We start from the raw sequence: 17,220 nt of genomic DNA, 5'->3' as shown, positions 1-17,220 counted from the left end.
CTTTGCTCTACATTTGAGCAAAGCTGATCAAAGTAATAAAATTTGTACTCTAAAACTTGTAACATCAGTGTTAAAAGGAGTGGAATGTTGCAGGTTTTACCCCTTTTGTTTTACACTAAGGGAATTTGGGGAAATAATGCATATTCAATCCACAATTGTAGTTTCCTGTTATCATTCTTGAGTGAGCTAAAGTGGAGCACACATTACTGAGCCATGAGGGTAAGAGCCCCCAGGTTTGATTCTGGTTCAGAATTGGGTTAGTCGATTGTGGCCAAGGTGATGGTATTGGAGGAGGCAAATAAACTGATGTTTGGTTCTATTCTAGTTGACTTGTAATAACCTTGTCTACACGTGCCCAATAGATGTTGGGTGAAGGCAATATTATTTGCCAAGGTTGAATATCCTGTCTGCAGTCGAGTCACTCTTCATGTATGGATAGTGGCCACCTGCGATATGGAAATGTGAAATTTATACCAGAGTACGGGAATCTTTTCTCCAGCTGTATTTGAGCAGAAATGCACTTTTAAGCTACTCAAACTCACTGGGATTATATGTGATCTAGCTGTCTAGCCTTCTGGATTAATGAAAGAACTAATGGGTTTTCTTCCTTGAAGCCTAACTCCAAAATTCAAGGAAGATGGGGAAAAATGCACCTGCAGATAGTCAGTTGTAACACACAGTAGGTAAAAGGAAAATCTGCTATCTGCTGAGTTCAGAACAGCCGATAAATGCAGCTTTGCCACCATTGCTACACCCTTTGGCCTTGTGTAATTATCCTGTCATAGTCAAACAGTATGGAAACAGCCCTTCAAGTCCATGCTGACCAACCACCTCTTTACACTAATCCTAGTCTCATTTGTACGCACATTCCTGTTGATGCCACTTCCTTGATTCTGCCACTCCCCTACACACCTGGGGCAATTTAGTGATCATTTAACCTACCAACCCACATGGGGGGGGGGGAGTGGGAGTCAGAGCATCTGGAGGAAACCCAAGCAGTAATGGGAAGAAAGTGCAAACCACACTGATCAGGATTGAATCCTGATCATTGGAGCTTGAGGCAGCAGCTCACTGTGCTCTACCACTTGCCCATTAGTAGCAACAATGCAAATATCAGACTAGTAACAATGCAAATATCAGACTAGTAAAGACCTGCTTTGAATTTTGAAAAGAACAGATTGTACAGCATTAAATGAATCCCACATTCTGTGATGTACTTAATTGTGGATAGTTTGATTTATAGAATTGTTTAAAAGGATGTATTGAGTTTGGGACTTCATTTAGAGTCTTACATACTGAATGGTTTTAAGTACTTGCAGCTCAGTTTGACCTCCAGTTTCTGGAGAATACTGAACTTCTGATCCATCAGATACTCTATAGGGTACTTAGCATGGAGAATGCATTCCCAGAAGTAGAAGTGGTAATAGAATCTGCACTAAAAAGGATAAGATTGTGTAGAAATGCATTATTGCTGGCACTTCTGTGCCAGAAACCTGGCATGAACTTCCTACCATGTTGTACTGTTGTGCTTATTACCATAGAAATCTCCGGGCTGCAGATTACTGTGCAGCCAGATGGGGAGACGGCAGCTTCCATCACATCCAACAGAAGGTGATGGGACCATTGGATATATGGGCAGTTTGATACATGGAACAGGTGCTGTCAGATCCCAACAATGATGTGCACTTGCCGTGCTATTCAGTGTATAGCTGAGCCCCATATCTCAGCCTGGTCTGCCCAACACTTGCCCTTACAAGCAGCTTATCCGCACTGAGCTATGGGGTGATTTGTTGCTGGGTTTGTGTAAATGGAGGGCAGGATTTCATGCAGCAAAGGGGGTAGGCAAAGGTTTGTCAGGATCCTGGTGCAGCAGTGGGGAGGGCAGGGGTTCATGCCAGGTTCCTGGCCTAGCAGGTGTCTTTTTTTTTAGTGCAAGGACTCATTCCTCCAAGTATTTTGACTGGAGAACTGTAATGTATATCTGGTCTCTAGGAAGGAGCTATGTCTGGTACTAGTGTACAAGAGGAAATAATTTTCATATTTACTCTGCATTTTTATATTTAAAAAAAGACCAATTTTCTTGAATTCTTGTGGAAGGCATGTATGGCTTAGGCCCTGTGGTCTTGGTGCTAATGATGAATCTCTAGAATGTAAATTTCAAGATCTGCATGGTTTGGTTTTATTAGCCCCAACCTTTTACTTGGAAGCTCCACCGTATGATTGCTCAGGCTGCTGGATCACTCGAATAACTTTGATATTAATGTAGCTGTTAATGTCTTGATCTGTTGATGTAAAGTGGGACAGTGGAGTTTTTGTACTTCCCTAAGCCCATGACTTTTCAACAGGACAAACCACTGAATAACACAATACAAGTACAGGTGGTGTTGGTGCTCTGGGAGTCCAATTGCCAGGACTTGCTGACTGCAACTTGGATGTAAAGTGTATCTGAAAATATCTGAGAATCAAGATTGAGTCCCATTAAGTAACTAAAGTGATTTAATCTATGTAAATAAAAGAACTATTTTATTTTGCCCACATCCTGCTCATGCCAGAAGGTACTAATGCCATAAACATTCAAGCTATTTTGTTTTGTTATCTTCCCTATGACACCTTCCCCACCCTGCTAGATTCTATAAATTACTTTGTGTTTGAGAACTGGTTTTTGCAAAAAAAAAGCTTGTTTCCTTGCTCGGAGGGAGAAAGGACCTTGAAGGTGTGAAGTGTTGCTATAGATTTTCTCATTTCTTTTAGGCGGTATGCTGCAAGGATCATGAGCACTGCTGTCCAAATGGCTATACCTGTAATTTGACAGCCAAGACCTGTGAAAAGCAAAGCGTCTCTGTACTCTGGAGTGCCAAACAGTCGCCACCCTCCAACGTAAAATGTGATGACATGGTCCAGTGTGCATCTTCAGCCACTTGCTGTCAGGTTGCCTCTGGCAGATGGGCTTGCTGTCCATACAAAGAAGTAAGTGCTTCAGTAATTGCATGGTTTCTGCAGGTTGACACTTAACTCCTTGTAACACCCAGGTCAACACTCACCAATTTTTAATGAATTTGCTAAACTGAGCTGGATTGATGTAACCTTCAGCTGGAGAGAAGAATGCATCAACCAGGTTCATACACTTGTTCTCATTATTCACTGGTGCTGGACAATTAAGTTGTAATGCACACACCCCCCCCCGCCGGCCTCCATACATTCTCCCCTGTCCATGTTGCTGTTATAGAAACTGGTTTGAGTTGCTTTAAAATGTATCCTGCCATTAGTGCAGCAAGGATATGAGAATGTGAAGCTACAGGAATCTAGTTCTTCAACATAAGCATACTTGCAGGCTGCCCCCAGAACATTAAATGCAAAAGTGCATTTTACTGATGCACATGTGACTAATAAAGAAATCTTAAAAAACATTTGCAGTGAGTCGAGGCATTGTTCATTGGCTTACCTTGACACTATCTCAACGGTGTTTGTCATGTTGGAGCCTGGTGAGGCATGTATTAGCAGTTTTAAACTCTACACTGAGTTTTGCAATTATCCTCAACCTTAATTGGCTTTATTAAATATATCACTACATTCCTACATTTAAATCAATTCAATTCATAATCTGAGTAAGCAAGCTAGACCCTCTATTAAACAGTACAGATCTGGTCAGATTGGCTTGAGAAGCAATAGTTAAGTTCCTTATTTGGATTTGATGAGATCTGTAATGTGAAAGATTGGTTTTCACCAATTAGAGGGATAATAATGCATCTTGTATTCAGTATTGCTTCAAGTTGCTGATTTCTGCTGAAGATGCTCTTTCAGGGAGAGAATTAAATCATTGAAGTGCCTCTATTAGTAAAAGTATTTATGTATTTGAGGATGTAATGGTTTAGGCTGCCTTTCCTCCCAGTTCTTAGTAGATGAATTACAGGACTTTTAAGATAACCTCATTGATATAGATTTCTAAATGAAATTAACTGAACTTCAACAACATAGTGTAATCGATTGTCATTTCTCTTTTTATCCCCCCCAAGTGAACCAGTGGTAGGTGGTTCAGTTGCTCTGGCAGTCATCAATTCTGATCAGTGCTAATTCAAATTTAGGAAGCAGTAACCATCTTTCCTTGAAGCCCAGCATCCCTTTGCATTTGCCAAGTATCATTTGAAGGGTAAATCTTGCCAGTGATCTCATGGGAACAAATGCGATGTAGGTTTTAAGTGTGTGACATTAGACTAACTAGGCTAAAGATGAGTAATAACAGTGGTCTTGGCAGCATCATGCTGTGAGCAAATTAATTATGAGAGATCCATTCCAATATTTAATTTGGGTCATGATATGAAAATGAAACTCAATCAAATGAGAAGACATTCCATTGCACTGTCTCTAATATATAAAATAAAATACACTTGTAAAGTGAACAGTTAAAAGTGTAAAACTACCTACCTCAGTTTAAGGACTTATTTTTCACTAAAATTGTAGTGTTTGTCCCAGCAGGTATTGGTTTACTATTGTCACTTGTAATGGTACAGTGAAAAACTTGTCTTACAAACCGATCTTACAGGTCAATTCATTACACAGTGCAGTTACATTGAGTTAGTACAAAGTGCATTATCTACGTGATGTTCACTCTCAGGAACTTGAAGCTCTCGACCTCGGCACCATTGATGTAGACAGGTGCATGTACAGGTATCTTGCACAGTTAGGATCCAAAAATTCTAACTGGAGCTCATCATAATGCAGCTCCTCATGCACAAGTTGAAATAAACATTTAAACTGGAGGACGAGTCATTTTGTTCATTGCATTAATCGATGCACACTGATCACTCTGTTCTGCTTCAGAATAGCTTTTCTAGGATTGAATGGCAGAAGAATTTGAGGATAGGTGAAACTGAGTTCATTGTGTGCTTTAAAGATGCCAAATTGCTGTGCACTTACCCCAGTCTTTGATCTAATATTTATAGGGTTATTAATCTAACATTGATTCTTTTGCAGGCTACTTGCTGTGAAGATAAGAAACACTGCTGCCCAAATGGTTACACGTGCAATAAGGGGGCTAAAGCGTGCACTCTGAAGCCTCTGTTCCGCTGGGACCAATTTTTCTTGAAGCACAAAAGGGTTTTCAACATTCTGTAATCTGTTTTGTGCCCCTAAACTACTAACTGTATGCTCTAAAACAAAACTTTTGTTTGTAAACTTGGGAATTATTCAAAAGAAAAGCTTTGGCTAACATTCTTACTTATCTGATTAAAATATATTGCACAGCGAGCATCCCTGGGTAGCAATCCAAATTGCTAACTACCTTGGATCCTAGACTTATTTCAGAGGGTTAAAGTCTTATTATACAAAATCCTTTCTAGGGGTTCTGTGTGAACTGAATTGTTTTTTTCTGCGCATTACATGGATGTTGAATGTAAAATTGCATCACATTGAAATCTAGCTGCTTGGTTTGCCTATTTTAAAATGGAAATTTGTAGGTTTGTTCCTCAAGGGGAAAAAAAACAAGACAACTCACCTGATTAAATTTGTAACCTGATTGATGCTTGGCTTAATTAAGACATGTTACATCTAAATCTTTCATTTTAGTTGTAACTTTTGTGATGTGCACTAAGTATGCTTTTTGGGATTGTTCTTAACCATCACATCTAACACAAACAATGAAACATTTGAAAATTGTGGTGAATGCAGTGTAGACAATGGTGGAGGATCAGGTGAGGTATAGAGAGGATATCGTTCTGTTGGCTTGACCTAGGTTATTATACATATGCAACTGGCTCTGGTGTATCTCTTTATCTGTGCCTTATTTGTATATTTGAGCCTGGCATAGTTGACTGTGTCATCCTGTGGTCTAATATCTTCCCTAACACCAAAGTGTATCATATCAGATATCAAGCCAATCTCGTGCTGTGATGTCCTTTTATATAAAAGAGATGAGGCACAGGAAGTGGATTTTAACACTCTTAAAATGGAGTCTTTGAGGTTTAGTTTTGTGTTTAAAATTTGACATGTACTAATTAGTCTAGAATATTGCTTGATTGTCAAATAAGAACCTTTTTTTATAACTGGAATTTATTTTACCTACTAACTTCAGTTCTAGTGTATCTGTTCCTTCAATTTTTAAAACTATTAGTGACTCCCTCAAGCCAATGCTGTTTTAAAGAGGAAGATGGACAATGTGCTGGCATGCAGAATTAGAGGTGGTTTCCAGCAGCTTCAGTAAAGCAATTGGGAATGACCCAACACTTTCAGGTACATTACCAAGAATTTTTGCAAAGTTGTTTGGGCACAGGGTGACTATCAGATCTCCATTCATCTAATGGAATCAATCTGTTAAATTTTCTGTTATGAATGTGGATATAAAAATGTAATGTTAAACAATAGAATCATATAGCATGGAAAAAGGCCATTCAGCCCAACTGGTCCACACCAACCAGTGGGCATCCTTCTGTACTTGGTCCATAGCCCTCCTATGCTTAAGTGATTCAAGTGTTCATCCACTGTCAGTGACTCAACTTCAACCACTCCCTTGGGCAGTGCATTCCAGATCTCTCTCCACCCTTACACCAAACTCATGTCCTCCAGTTTTATCTACCTCTGATATGGGGGAATATTCCCTGCAATCAACCCTGTCTACACCCCTCAATTTTATATACCTCAATTATGTCCCCTCAACCTCCTGCTCCAGGGGTACAAAGACCTAGCTTCTCCAGTCTCTTCTACTAACTGAACTGGTGCATCTCCTCTGCATCCTCTCCAACATTATCACATCCTTCCTATACCTTGGTGACCAGAACTGCATTCAGTACTCCAGCTGAGGACTGATCAATGTTTTGTAGTTAGAGCATAACCACCTACTTTTGTATTCAGTGCCCTGATTAATGAAGGCCAGTATCATGCAAGTCTTCCTAATCTCTGTTTACCTATGTTGCTTACATGTGTTAAGGCTTTATGGGACTTGTACTCTGAGGTCCCTCTGTTATTCAATACCCCCTAAGACAGACCTTGCCATTCATGGTGTATGTCCTAGCCTCATTAGTACTCCCATACTAGTAGCTTGCATGCTTAATCATTTGTTTCTTAAATCATTTCTAAATACTCCAAATGAGGTGTGTTTGGGCTGTTTGTTTCATTGAAAATTCAACATAATCAGGCACAATTTTCTATTTTGGCTCATAAATGACAATGCTTGAATTGAGTGTTTCATATTTTGATTTTGGAATACTTGTATCTGCTAAACAATGCAATTCATTAATCAGATCTTCCACTGTGGCCACTCATTTAAACACCTTCAGTGTTATCCTCTCATTGGGACTTGGTCAGTGGTTGGGGTTTGAGCACCTGCTCACTTGATTGTTGGCACTCTACTGCTTTAGTTTTACTGCAAAGTGAATTTTTCATTATGGAGATCATAATTGCTTGTACTGTGTGGCTTTTTTGATGTTTGCTAAAATAAAATTGAACTGATTTTAAAAATCATCTCTCCAGTAAGTTTGCTCCATTAGTATCTTCTATATACCAAATGAATAAAATGGTTGGCCTGCATAGAGCACATGGGCCAGATGCATATTTCATCTTGACCTGAGGCTGTAGGGTGGGTACCATTGCAACAAAGGCCATAGAACTTGCTTTATTTAGGTATTCTCTGCTTATCTTGCATTGAGGATTCAAATGAGGTTTTCAATTAACTTGACTGTAATTTGAATTGTAGTCTACATTTAGGTTTTTAAAGTACCAAGTTCCATAGTGCAGGTCTTAATAAATTGGCAAATACAACAAAGATAAAGGGAGAAAATTGATTGAGAATTATCGAAACAGCTAGGAATACTTGGGTATTTTAGATTGTTGTTGAACAGCAGGGAATACTATGGGTATATACAAAGGAAGAAGGTAGTTAAAGTGTGATTGGTAGAAAGGAAAATGGGAAAAATTAATAATGGAAAACAAGAAGCAGAAAATAAATGCAGTACTTTGACTATTTAAGGGTGGAGAACACTGCAAATATCCTAAAGATATTTGATGGGCAAGTTTCAGAGAACTTTTGCCTCATGATTGGTACAAGTTCTTCAATTTTTTTTTAAACTAATGGAATTAAAAGGCACCAGGGTGTTTTTCTGACCACAAGTCTGTAACTAGTGGTGTACCACAGCGATCAATGCTAGGAATATTGTTGTGTCATACATAAATGACTTGGATGAGAATAGAGGTGGACAACACAAAAGTTGGAGTAGTAGATAGCAAAGGAGGTTGACAGGACAGAGGTTCCTTCCAGCATATACTGCCTACCTCTGTCCTTGATCATAACTAGAGGGACAAGTGCAAGACTTCATGACAATACCCTTGATCCAGACACTGCCACTTGTTAGATTAGAACTGAGACCACAAGGATGCCTACATCACCAGCAGCTTCATTGCTGGTGGACTGACCACTACTCAGTGTGCTTCATCTTCATCAGTCTTACCTCAACAATGGCAACAGAAGTACTACCAATGGAAATAAATGTCAAAAGTCTAGAGGACCATAGAAAGAAAGTTCATCATAGACAACCTGTTGACCTGCAATCACCAGGAGTGGCCAGAGCATTTGGTCTGCATTTAAGTCCAACCATATTTATCACCTATGAATAGACTCTTGTTCTATACTACACAACATCAAACACAAAGGTATTTTTAGATTGTAAGTATCCATCAGATACTACCACAAAATCTCTGACTCATAGCATGAAATGGGGACCAAAAAAAATCTACTGGCACAGGGTCCGACACAAAAGAACTCATGACCTAGAGATGATGTTGGATGGAAAGACCGTAGGAGATCCAGTAACTCACTAACTAAACAACACAGTGCTGTCAAAACCATCTGTGGTCCAAATACCCAGCCTGCTGAGACCCAAGAAAGGAAGGTACAGGTTTAATTCCTCATGCTTTAATTCACATGGAGTACTTGAATTTAATATTGTCAATCACCTTCTTTACTGTTTAAACAATCTTTTGTTGCCCTGGTCTAAGTCAAACTGCGAGGCCATCATAAAGGTAGAAAATAGAATACGATACCCACTTGGAGTTAGAATCTTTCCATTCTAAGGAGGGCAAAGGAAAATTGATTGAAGCAAAATGATATCATGGAAAATCAATAGATCCACAAATGTACACAGAGTGGGACATCAAAGGGCAGGACTTATTGGCCAACAGTGAAAGTTTGACATATTTTCTAAAGAGGAAATGTTATCATTACAAATGACAACTGTCTTGCAAAGCTCTCCCTACTCCAACTTATTTCATTCCTTACCTGAAGGTACAAACGTGTGCATTGGTATATGTTTCTATGGGTATTCCTTACTCTTAGCTAAGTGACTTTTTACTCATGTCTAAAGAATGAATTTTCACAGACCATTTAACCCATGGGGGTTTACAGATGAATCCACACCAGTCTCCACCTGATATCCACTCACATCCATATGCAGCAAATCTGGCACTCCTTTCTCAGCTCAAGAGTTATCCAATAGTTCGACACCATCGTATGTTGCTTGCTCCAACCTGGGACGATGCAGTCCACAATGCAGGGTAAGGCTGCAACGTTTGAGATCAGCCTCAACAGTGTCCATCCATGTATCACCTGCTCAATGCAGCCTGGGAATCAAACTTCTGGCCGCCTCTGCTTTGGTCTATTGGAAGGGGGAGGAAAGGAAAATGAGCCCCAAAAACCTTAATCTTATCTCGCGATGTACAAATATTACTTTGCATCACGTAAAATTTCAATTTCACTTCAAATAAAGCTATTCATTTCTCAAAATATTTTTAATAAGCTTTATTTTAACAATTTTACTTTAGGAACAAGCAAAAAAGATTGCACAGAATTTTGACCATGTTTTCTTTGAAAAAGATCAGAGCAAACTGGAAGCAAGCACACATCTCTGTTCAAGACCACCTCATGTTTTGAGAAAAACGTGGCCAAGAGTCAAACAAGAATCACTGAGTTACTAGCACTAATAATCAGTTTAAAATGTAGCCACACATACGACACATCCAGCAAAAACAGTCCCAGATCATTCATCTTATCTTAGTTGTGGCATAATATCTGACTCAATGACATGAACCCTCCAAAGGAGATGTGAACTAATGGCACAAAGACAAATGTCTATCAGGTTAGAAAAGAAGCGCTCACAATTACAATACCAAGAACCCTTAAAGCCTGTCTTGAGCCTAAAATTACATTGTTTAATATGTGCATTAACAGGAAAGGTGGGCACCTTGAGTCTTTTTATTTTAAAAGAAAACAGGTTAAAAATACACATTACTTAAAATACTTCTGGCCTGCTCTAGTCTATTATGGGGTGGGTTTGCAATCTTTCACTACAACTTGGCGGGGGGAAGAGCAGGGTGGGAGGGAGACACAGGTTTCAACCAGGACTGGAAAAGCAAAGTGCTGATTCCACAAGCGATGTTCCTGCCTTTTGGGTCTATGTGTGAGAGCTCTGCCTTGCAAAGAGGCCCACAGCCTCGTCACCTCTTGGCATTTTAATCATGAACAAATATTGCAAGCTCAGTCTGAAAAATAATCTTTTTAAGAGAATATTAGAAATTTCCACTCAACTGAAACATCAAGAGCTGGGAGATTTCCACTGAATTATATCAATAGCTTCTTGGGGAGATACAATGGTCAATATAATGAAATATCTACTTGTGTGTAAAACCTATTGATTAAAAAACATGAAATATATAAATACTACTGGTCTCAACTATTAGCTCATCAAGTCTCTTTTTTCAACATTTAAAGTTAATTAAAGTTTATGCCAACTTTCCCTAATGTAGTTTGGGCATAATTTGGCCTGGGGCTTGATCTACATTGCTGCCTCTGCCTCACACCCCTTCACTAGAACCCATGGCTGCAGAATGCAATGGGAAGCATAAATACTAAGCAGCGCAAGATAACACAGCTGTGGGAGTCAGTCTTTCCACAAGTTCATAATGACAACAGAGGTGGAGAAGCAGCAAAGGAGGTTGGACATCAATTCAAAGTCTGGTGGATATGAATTGAAAAGCAGGGTGGACTTAGTCCAAGTCAAATCCATTTCTGCTTTTATTTGCCTTTCCCCAGAGATGTGGTTGTTTCAGAGCTGTGATCAATATTAGGAATGGGTACTTAAATGCAACATTTAAGTTTTATATTTTTACACTTTAAACAAGGAGGTTCAGCAAGGCAAAAACATTGTTTATTTTGGAATCAATCACATTGGGAATAGGACATTTATAGGTTGCCTTTCTAACCTCAATGATCTATTAAAACCAGTAAGTCAGTGAAAATTGGGTATTCATTGGATGCCTGCTCCAATCTAGTAATGGAAGTGTGTGTTTAAGAAAGTCATTTTCATTGAAAGGTTTAAAGCTTTAACTAGATATAAACTAATAAGTAGACAATAAATCTGAAATTTTCTCATATCTTATGAAGTGCTGCAAATTCGTGATTAATTCCACTTCACATTCGATGCCTTACAATTCTTTTTCCTGATTTTTATTTTTCAATTTCAGGTGTATCAGTGCTGTGCCACCATTCTTTTTCATTGCATCACTACCTCCACCACATACAAGCAGCCGAGTAAAGTTTGTATCGACTCCAATTTGACAGATTCCATTTCCCACATATTCCTTCTGTGTGATTTTTGATTTGGGCTCAATTACAGCATGTTCTGCGAGTTGCAGTCAGAGTTCCCAGATTTATTCAGATGGCAAATCCTAATTGGCCTGTACAAGGTTTTGAACACAAGTCTACCAGATGAAAATGTAATGTGTTAATAGACTGTATCCAGTTACTTAACAGGATAATACTTGATCCATAAAAAGAAATCAAAAATGGCAAAACTATTTCCTGCAGCTAACAACTATTACTAAATTGAGTTACAACACAGGATCACGAGCTAAACTGTGAAGGGAGCATGCTGTACAGAGTTAGTGATCCCAGATCAGATCAAAGCTCGAGAATGGAGAACATTTGAACAGGAAGAGGAAGATCATTGAATATCCCCACTCAAAATGATGGCCCAGCCCAACAAGTAAGGGGCAAAAGGCAAGGATGAAGAAGCTGTAGCCACTTTCAGTCAGAAGTGCCAAGTGGATGATATATCCTTCGATCCTCAACACAGAGCCGGCCTGTGCAAATTCCATTCACTCAACATGATGTCAAGCAGCAACTGACATCACTGGATACAAGAGTGACCAGAGCTTACATTGTAGCTGTTCTGCTGAAAATCTGTGTAACAGAGCTTGCCTTGTCTCTAGCCAAGCTCTTCCAATACAATTAAAATACTGAAATCTCCCCAGCAATGAAGAAACGTGCCAAGTTCTGCCCTGTCCACAAAAGGTAGAACAAATATAATCACACCAATTACCACTCCATCAGTCTAGTCACAATAACTCGTGACATGATGGATAGTGCTATCAAGCAGCACTTGCTCACCAATGTAACCTGCTTTCCAGGAGCACTCACCAGTATAAAAATGGATACAAGAGCTCAGTTTCAGAGATGAGACTGATGTCAAGGCTGCACTTGACTGAGTGTGCGATCAAAGAGCCTTGGTTGTGGTTGGCTGAGGTTCCCAGGACACAACTGCATGAGTTCCTTAGGGTGGCATGCTACGCCCAACTAACTTCAGCTGCTCGTTTGATGATCTTCCCCTCTATTATAAAGCTAGAAGTGGGAATGTTCACTTATTGTGTAATGTAGCTCCGTTTGCAGCTCCTGAGATAAATGAGGCAATCCATGCTCACATGTAGCACATCAGGACAATATTCAGCCTTCAAGTCGATAACAGGCAGGTTGATAACATTTATGTTATCATTCAATGTGTCCGTTCAATGACTTTTTAACTCCCCTTCAATAACATCCTAGGGGGCAACATTAACCAGAAGCTAAACTGAATTTGCCATATAAATCCTTGACCAAATTAGAGGCTAGGTATCCTTCAGTGAGCACCTCACCAAAGTTTTTCTTCCATATTCAGGGAACAATTCAAGTGTATAACAGAATACTGGTGCAGCCCAATAATACTCAAGAAGCTTAACTCCATCAGGGACAAAGGATCCTGGTTGATACAAACCCCAGCCAACGTCTTCAGCATTCACTTCCTCTTCTACAGGAGTCTGCAGCAGTCCACTAAGCCTTTTCTGACCGTCCCCACACCCTCTATCACCTTAAAACACAAGAGCAACAGGCACATGGGAGCACCACCAAGTTCACCTCCAATTCACACAAAATCATGGCTTGGAAGCATATTGCTGATTCTTCATTATTTTAGGGTGAAAATCATGGGAATATCTTCACCACAGGGACTGCAGTGATTCAAAAAGGAGACTCGTCACTTTATTAGAAACAATTAGGAACAGGCATTAACTGCTGATCTTACCAGCAATGCCCAAAACAGAAGAAGAAATAAATACTTGTTTGGAGAACCCAAATTAAATACTTTATTATGTTTTTAACCACAAATCAGAGTCACCTTCAGAAGAATATACTAGTCTTAAATATCAAACTAAAGGGAGTCAAAGAAATAAAAGTGTTTTTAAACATTTAGCTCAACTTGATTTCTTAACAACTGATCAATATTCTGAAGCATAAAAAAATCATTTGTCATTAATTGACAATACAATGGAAGAGCAAGTTTGTTACTTACAACAACTGTGGTTTACCTCCTCAGTGGGCAGACTTTCTGTGTTGACCAGTAGAGAGAGACCCAAGCCATTTTGAGAATCCAGTCACATCTGCATTAGGACAGCAAGCTGCGACTTGAATTTGGTTCCCCCAACGGTGTCCTAGACAATCTCTAAACCAAAAGGTGATCGAGCTACTTTGCAAGTGTTGATGGAGGGTAGCAAGCAAATCTCACAGCAGCAAAGGCCCTGGCCGAACCTCGAGAAGAGCCCTCGGTAGAAGGATGCTCTCTCGTCAAAACTGTTTCTTGCCCTCAAGAATTTTCTTTGGACATGTTCCAGCCAGCCATGCCCAGTAAATGGTAGATGCTGTCCCAGTAGCATTGTAGCATCCCAAACTTCATATGAAGTGGGTTTGGGTTCCTTCTCTCCATGGATCTCAACATCTAGTGCCATGCCATCAGAGCAGTAGTAGATGGCCACCCATTTTCAGGGCACTGATCCCTATAACCATCCCACTTCCTGATCTTCAGGACAAAGAGCTGGGAGTTCAGTCTACTTTTTTAACAAATCCCACACATTCCACACCCAGTGACCTGGCCACACCAATGTTGTGCTCAGTGGGTAGTTTGCTAGGACTGCAGCAAACTTCCAGCTGTTACAAAAATTAGCTGATCTACACAAGAAGTTTAGAAATGCATCACTAATGATCCTGGTAATCCCAAAAGGCATTAGCCTACTAGTCACTTTTCACTGGATATATTAATTGAGCAATCAATTCTGATGCAACTTAGATTTAAGTACTGAACAGTTTGTGAATAAGTTGTACGCAGGATGGCTTCTCCTACCTGGCATATGGACCGGAGTCCAGGAAAACTCACAGTGGTAATGGGGATACATTCCTTTAGCTGTTACTGCACATATTGAACATTACAAAATAAGTATAAACTCTGACTTCCTAACTTTAGGCTCCTTGTCATCGCTCTCCACTTTTCATCAGTACAGCCAATGTGTTGCTTTTCCTCCTTTTTTTGCACAACTTAGACATAAAGAAGGCACTTGGAGAGTCCTGGACCAGATCTAAATGGTCTGCTACTGGAGTTGGTTTCGGGTCAAGTTAAGGAAAGTACAGTACACAAAAAGGAAAAGAAAATCTACCTTCTGAAAAAGCTTCTATTCAAAAAAGTCATGACATATGTAAAATTACTGATCCTCAAGCAAGAAAATGCTTCATTTGGTAGGGTCGTTCCAATTAAAGTAACAAAAGGACTGAACCTTTATATAGTCTTTTCATCTTCCTCAGGAAAAACAACATTCAATGAGTTTATTGTGTGGGTTGGTACCACAATGACTTTTTTTTACAAAAAACCTCAGTAATAAGTTCCAAAGTCAACATGAATGCATGTTCTAACTGCCCTTACAGAAGACGTGCGGTTTTCACTGAGATTCTTTCCACTTTCTTAACCATCGTTTCAGCTTAGCAATAACAAGTTGCACAAATTCTGGGAGAACTAGTTTGCTGCTTCCTCGGACAGGGATCCACCACAGGAAGCCTGGTGGGTTTGTTGCTTTAGACTTCATCGATTTCCTTAGTTTGTGCTCAGATTTTCTCATGGGATGCTGTTGCATTTTCAAAAAAAACTTGCGAAGGTTCGATTCGAGGTCTTGGGAAAGTCAAGTCCGCTGTTCACTTCAGGTTAAACACCATCAGTGGCCGCTCCTCTCTTTTCTGCCAGGGGCTCTTTTTGTTCTCACCTTGGTCATCTGCCCCTTCAGACTGATCTTGTATCTCCTCCTCCGGGCTGGTGGTGGAATCCCTGCGAGTCTCGCTGGTGCTGCTCCTCATGCTGTTACCTCTGCTGTGCTCTCGTCGGTGGATGGTTTCCCTGTGTTCGGAATTCTCTTCCAGTAAAGGAGTGAGCGAGTTGTCCTCTGGCGAGCAGACTGCTGTTCTGCTTTCACTGCTGCTCTGCTCGTTGTCATCCAAGTAGACCAGCTTGCTGTAGGCCACGTTGCCAGGTCCATGCCTGTCACGACCCTCGTTCGGCTTTCTACCGGGCTTCGCCTCGTTGACGTCCACACCGGAATCCAAGCTGGCGTCGTTGCTCCCGATCCTCTCCCCGGTCTGCAGGTCAATGTAGGAATGCCGAACGTGAGCATTGGATCGCCCGTCCAATGACACAAACCAGGCCCTGGGGTGCTGAGGCTTTACACCCAGCTCCAAGAACTTCTTTTCGGTTAGTGCCTGCAATTCTCCATTCATCTGTGCCATTGCCGATTCGTTCAGTAATACCGCCATTGGACCACTCATGGAAGAAGAGTGGGGGCCCCAAGCTTTGTCTTCTCCATCATCCGACTGAGGGGTTGGTTGTTGAACTTGTTGGTGTTGATACTGCTGGGATCCAGGCTGGTGGGACAGGGGAACTCCCATCTGAACCCCCTTCATCTCCAACTGTTCTGTTGGGCTGCTTGCTGACTGGTCCATACAGGGATAATCGGAAGTTAATCCCACGTAATGGGCAGGAATGACTAAAGTAGGCATTACATTCCTGTACATGTTGTCTTTCATGTGATCGATAGAACCACAGAAGATTAGTTGGCCTGGCTGGGATAATGTGGTGGGCCTAGCCAGATGATCAACAGACTGAGACATCATGTATTCAGAGGGCTTATTATCCACTTTGTGGCCAACAAGAGATTCAAATGGTGGTGGCAGTGGGGGAGGTGAGGGCGGATCATTCGCACAAAGTTTACTTTCAGCCAAAATGCGCCGGGCCTGAACATCTCTTCCCTTTTCATCTGTTTGCTGTTGGGAAACCATCGAACTGTAGCTCCGTCTGTAGTCATCCATTAAAGGTGGCTCCAGCTCTCCCGAAGCATCCATAGACCTTGCAATTTTTAATGGAAAGCTCTCCACTGTCCTGTGGTAATCTTCCTTGGAATTTCCTCGATGGGCCAAAGTATCAGTGGATGCTTTGCTGATGTGCCTTATTTTTGAACCCGAATCCCTGTACGGAATCTGCTTGAAGAACTCTTCTCGAGAGCTCTCGAATTCTCGAGATGTACTAAAGGCAGACTTCAGGATGGGTGTGTGAACGTCCATATCTCCATTGGAGGACACAGACTCCAAATGGCTGGTACTGATCAAATTGATGTGAGACATGGAGGTGGCTTGGTCCTTCTTGGAGCTGTCCAAAGTGGAAGCAATCTGCAATTTTCTGTGCTGTTGCCGTGGTTTTAGGCATCTTCTCCTATTAAATAGAAACACTGTTAGTAAAAGTACAATAAGCTTAAAAATCACCACACATCTACATTTAAACTACTTGGCTCGGGTGTCTAAATATAGTGCAGATCATTTCGAACTCAATATCTGGTTTTAAAAATCCACATTACTAACAACGCATTTCTAAATGTGTTAGAACTTTATCACTCAGTCAATAGCCTGCACTGGATTCCTCGATTTCAGGAGAAAGAATTGGGAAGATGAACTGGCCTTACACGTGGGAAAAGTGGTGGGAGAGGGGCAGAGACAGAGGGGAGATAGAAAGCAACAATTCAACCAAATGCACATTCCAGAGTAAAATGAATATTAAGATCAGGCAA

General features: G+C 40.6%; 2 protein-coding genes across 3 annotated transcripts in view; one reads left to right on the top strand and one right to left on the bottom strand.

Annotated features, from left to right (window-relative positions):
• grnb (granulin b) overlaps positions 1-7,449 on the top strand; it is a 52,240-nt gene extending 44,791 nt beyond the window's left edge. Inside the window, exons 13-14 of the mRNA XM_052038403.1 lie at positions 2,752-2,967; positions 4,972-7,449. Of these exons, the coding sequence (XP_051894363.1) occupies positions 2,752-2,967; positions 4,972-5,112 (357 nt within the window). The 3' untranslated portion in view covers positions 5,113-7,449. The remainder of the gene's footprint in view (positions 1-2,751; positions 2,968-4,971) is intronic.
• The window catches only part of fam171a2a (family with sequence similarity 171 member A2a), a 227,312-nt gene continuing 216,951 nt past the window's right edge, over positions 6,860-17,220 (bottom strand). Inside the window, exons 8-9 of one of the 2 annotated variants that reach the window (XR_007958176.1) lie at positions 13,641-16,868; positions 6,860-9,638 (exon numbers count right to left, since the gene is read on the bottom strand). Coding sequence is in view for 1 of the 2 variants with exons in the window: in XM_052038439.1 (XP_051894399.1) it covers positions 15,305-16,868 (1,564 nt within the window). In the remaining variant the exon portion in view is untranslated. Of the gene's footprint in view, positions 9,639-9,766; positions 16,869-17,220 lie in introns of those variants that run through there. The other variant, XM_052038439.1, reaches the window with a different exon arrangement.

Source organism: Pristis pectinata, chromosome 25 (assembly GCF_009764475.1).
Source record: "Pristis pectinata isolate sPriPec2 chromosome 25, sPriPec2.1.pri, whole genome shotgun sequence".
In the NCBI taxonomy this organism is placed as follows: Eukaryota; Metazoa; Chordata; class Chondrichthyes; order Rhinopristiformes; family Pristidae; genus Pristis; species Pristis pectinata.
Note: the sequence above shows the minus strand (reverse complement) of the source record. Positions and strands in the feature narration are given on the sequence as shown.